At 40.0% G+C, this 3,592-nt stretch overlaps 1 protein-coding gene across 1 annotated transcript; it reads right to left on the bottom strand.

Moving 5' to 3' along the window:
- Positions 1–182: 182 nt before the first annotated feature.
- LOC106013198 (orexin receptor type 1-like) lies at positions 183–1,361 on the bottom strand. The gene has a single exon (XM_013088264.1). The coding sequence runs from the start codon at positions 1,359–1,361 to the stop codon at positions 183–185; it is 1,179 nt and encodes a 392-aa protein (XP_012943718.1).
- Between the last annotated feature and the right edge of the window lie 2,231 nt (positions 1,362–3,592).

Below are 3,592 nucleotides of genomic sequence, written 5' to 3'. Positions count from 1 at the left end.
TATTGTTTGTTTGTTTGTTTGTTTGTTTGTTTGTTTGTTTGTTTGTTTGTTTGTTTGTTTGTTTGTTTGTTTGTTTGTTTGTTTGTTTGTTTGTTTGTTTGTTTGTTGTTTGTTTGTTTGTTTGTTAAGATTGCACCTGTTAGGAACTGCATTTTCACAAAGTTCATTGACAAACAATGTTGTTAATTAATAAAAGCCTTATCATCTTGGACGCCAGAGCAAAACTGCTGTAAAACAAAGAGTCGATACTTGGTATTGAATTTGTAGTACACGATACTATTGGCAGCGGCACTGCCGTAACTGTATATCGATCCCAGAGAGAAACACGTGTAGTACAGATTGTGGTATCGTTTTCCGCTGCCGAACTCAGGGAAAATTTGGTGCATAGTAGCAATGACGATGATGACCAAACGGCTGGACACAAAAATGGCGGTCAGGACTGACACTAATTTCACGACTTGCAGCTCTTTAGAATTAAGGGCTGAGCCTGTGTGTTTGCCTGTAGGTCCTGGAGTAACTGTTTGTGTATTGTCACAGCGAAGTGCTGTTCCTGACGACTTCACTGCCAGCTTTATTGACGGTCTCGAAGTAGATGTCAGGGATGAGGAGTTTTGGTGTCGAAATTTTGACATCTTCTTCAAAGTGCGGACAAGAGAACTCAGACAGATAAAAGTAATGAACACACAAGTGTGGTGAAAGATGCTTAAGTTAAATATGTTGTGAAAGTCTAAAGCTTGTCTGTGTCCCTGTTTTGGCAAAATGAGGAGACGAGCCGACGAAGTGACATTATTTCCGTTGTTAAGGTACAACCAACGCACTTCCTGTGTGACAATGGTAGGTAAACTGACAGCGAGACTGACAGCGAACATGATGACCAACCCTTGGTGGGTGCGGCGAAGTGTGAAGAAATGTCTGAACTGTAGAGCCTTTGAGACGCAGCAGCACCGTGCTACAGCGATGAACATGTTGGTCACCAGAGACATGGTGTAGAAGATATGGTTATACCGATAAACATAAAGAGACAGGAGGAAAGGGTTAAACGACCAGGTGGAGGTCTCCACGTAAACGGTTAGTATTTGGAACACGCAGAGGAATGTGACGAAGAGAAACGAACAGAAGTCCGCTAAGGATAGCACGAAGAGCGACGTGCTCACAGGGTCGTTGAGACCCAGGCAGAAGAAAGCGAAGATGTTGAAAGCGTTAGTGATGAGGCCAGCTCCCGTCATTGCAGTGGATGTCCAGAGCTGGATCACCTGAAGATGGAAGTACGTCTCCGGGCTGATGAAACCTAATGCAGAGTCACTCTTCCCTGCGAGTTCAATATTATCATCTCTCTCACTCAATGTCACATTCAAAGCCATTCCTTATAAAGAAAGAATATTGTTCAAACTCCCCCGAAAGTTAATATTTGTTTAACTCCTATTGTCAAGTCGACGAGGTGGCTAGAGAAAAAGATACTTCCAGAAGAAAAGCCTGTCTATCTTGAACTATTCCCGTATTAAATAAAGCTGTCTACGACACGTTCAGTAGCTGTAACTTAATATAACTACTTCACGCCTTGACAAAGATGTTCTGCTTCTGCGGCGTGAAATTAGTATAGATTGAAAGACAAAGTAGATGTATAAGATCATAATAAGGTAGTTTTAGAAATGTCGTCCTTTTAACACAACGAGGCCTTTTTATTCGAGACTGACACCTGTACAAACAAGTATAGCTACTAACTGAAAGTTTAGTTCGATTGAATAATTACACCAGAATTTTCCTGTTAATGGTGCCTTTTCATTTACGAAAGAAGAAATAATTACTCAATTACATAATAATTTCAAGGCCAGAATGTAATGGGGGTACAATTTTATATTCTGGGTTGAAAAGCACACAAAGACAGTTGCTCCTACAGTCATCTACAAAAACAAAAGTATCAAACACAAACCAAACGCAAACCAAATACAAACTAAGTTGAGACGGAAATCACAAAGACATACTATGGTTCTCAAAGGTCAAGAACCATGAGAAAATTGTTAGCGATCTCAGAATAGATCATAAATCATTACTTTAATTGGCGTTCTAACTATCAAAAACGCGATTATACTCTTACTAAGTTTTCTATTTATGCTATTTTCCTAGTTCCACTAAGTCAAACAGATTAATTATTGTTGTCCTTCACAGAAGCCGGAGATGGTTTTTGCTTCAATGATCTGAGTTTATCTAGGTAATAATACGTTTTCCGCTGTCGATTCGAAATATATTTCTGCTAATTAATATCTCATTATAAACTATGAAGAACCACGCCATGCTGAACACTTGAAAGAATTTGGAATTGATTGAGGTTTCAGATAAAAATCAAAACAGCACGGGAAGGACAGGCGAACAACAAAATAATGGGATGGTTGTGGGTAATATAAGTCTTAGTACACCGATAGATAGCCCAGTCAGTGGACTTGTGAGCATAACGTACACTTGGATGGATCTGCCCGACGTATGTGGATCAAGGACGTCCACCTGCCACTTAGGGAACTCAGGTAACCTTGTATGAAAACATAGACAGCAACACGGCAGGATCCTGGGGAGAAATCGATGCAGACTATAAAGACCAAGCTGCCACTCCCCAAGAATTGGGACACGGGAGTTTTTCCAACTGTTCAATAACCATATCTGATCTTTGGCTTACTTTTTTGGGGGTTAAGAATACAAAAAAACATGGGGGTTTGAAAGCAACAGGATACTCTGAAACCATGTCTTGTGGGTAAATTAGGCAGCGGCTGCGCTTCGGTTTTAAGTGACTAAGAGTTCCTAACCGTACTCTTGTCTCATTTTTTTCAAGGTATTTTTATCTTAAAATCGCAGACAACAAGTATCTAGTAATATTTTAGGAGCTAAATTGAACTTTAAAACAACAGGAGTGATTCAGCAGTGGGTCCTTCCAAAGAAATAGGCCTTCGTTGCCAGTTTGATATGTTTTTCATAAACGATTTCTGCTGTCTGATATAAACATACACAGAAGACTTCGTACGAAAGGAATCTTTTAAAAAAGGGTTTGATGAAAAATGTGGTTGAGATTTTTATTCGTTTACTTTTAATCCACTGGAAACTTTACCCCAGGCTCTCCTTCTTCATAGGGACGTTCCGTTAACTGTGTTGGTTTAGCGCACCTCTCAATAATGTGTAAGGCAATTTAAGTGGTGACAATTCTACATTTATGATACATCTCCGATAGAACAGAGCCAAATTAGGGAGGGGGGAAAGAGAGAGAGAGAGAGAGAGAGATAATAGCCCCAAAAGCTGTCCCAAAACAAACCAAGTTCGGAACTCGCCGTTGGAGATTCGTACGAGGGCTATCTGATGCATGGTCCAGTATGATACCAGCTGAGATAGAACTGCTCAATAGAAAAGAAAGAAACATTTCCGAAAGAGCTACTGGTATCTGGAAGATGGAGAAGTATCAGAAGCAGGAGCGCCATCACCGACTAAGTCAACAACAGCAATAGCAGCAACCAGCAGTTAAAGCAGCAAAAGATGTAATAATTTAAAAATACGGCAATAGAAAAAATAGAAGCATAAATAATAACAACAGGAACATTTGCACCATGCCCTC

This window comes from Aplysia californica, unplaced genomic scaffold, assembly GCF_000002075.1.
Source record: "Aplysia californica isolate F4 #8 unplaced genomic scaffold, AplCal3.0 scaffold00712, whole genome shotgun sequence".
Lineage (NCBI taxonomy): Eukaryota > Metazoa > Mollusca > Gastropoda > Aplysiida > Aplysiidae > Aplysia > Aplysia californica.
Note: the sequence above shows the minus strand (reverse complement) of the source record. Positions and strands in the feature narration are given on the sequence as shown.

Bases quoted from the DNA above. Each gene is read 5' to 3' on its own strand.
- LOC106013198 (XM_013088264.1), bottom strand. From the start codon at position 1,361: ATGGCTTTGAATGTGACATTGAGTGAGAGAGATGATAATATTGAACTC.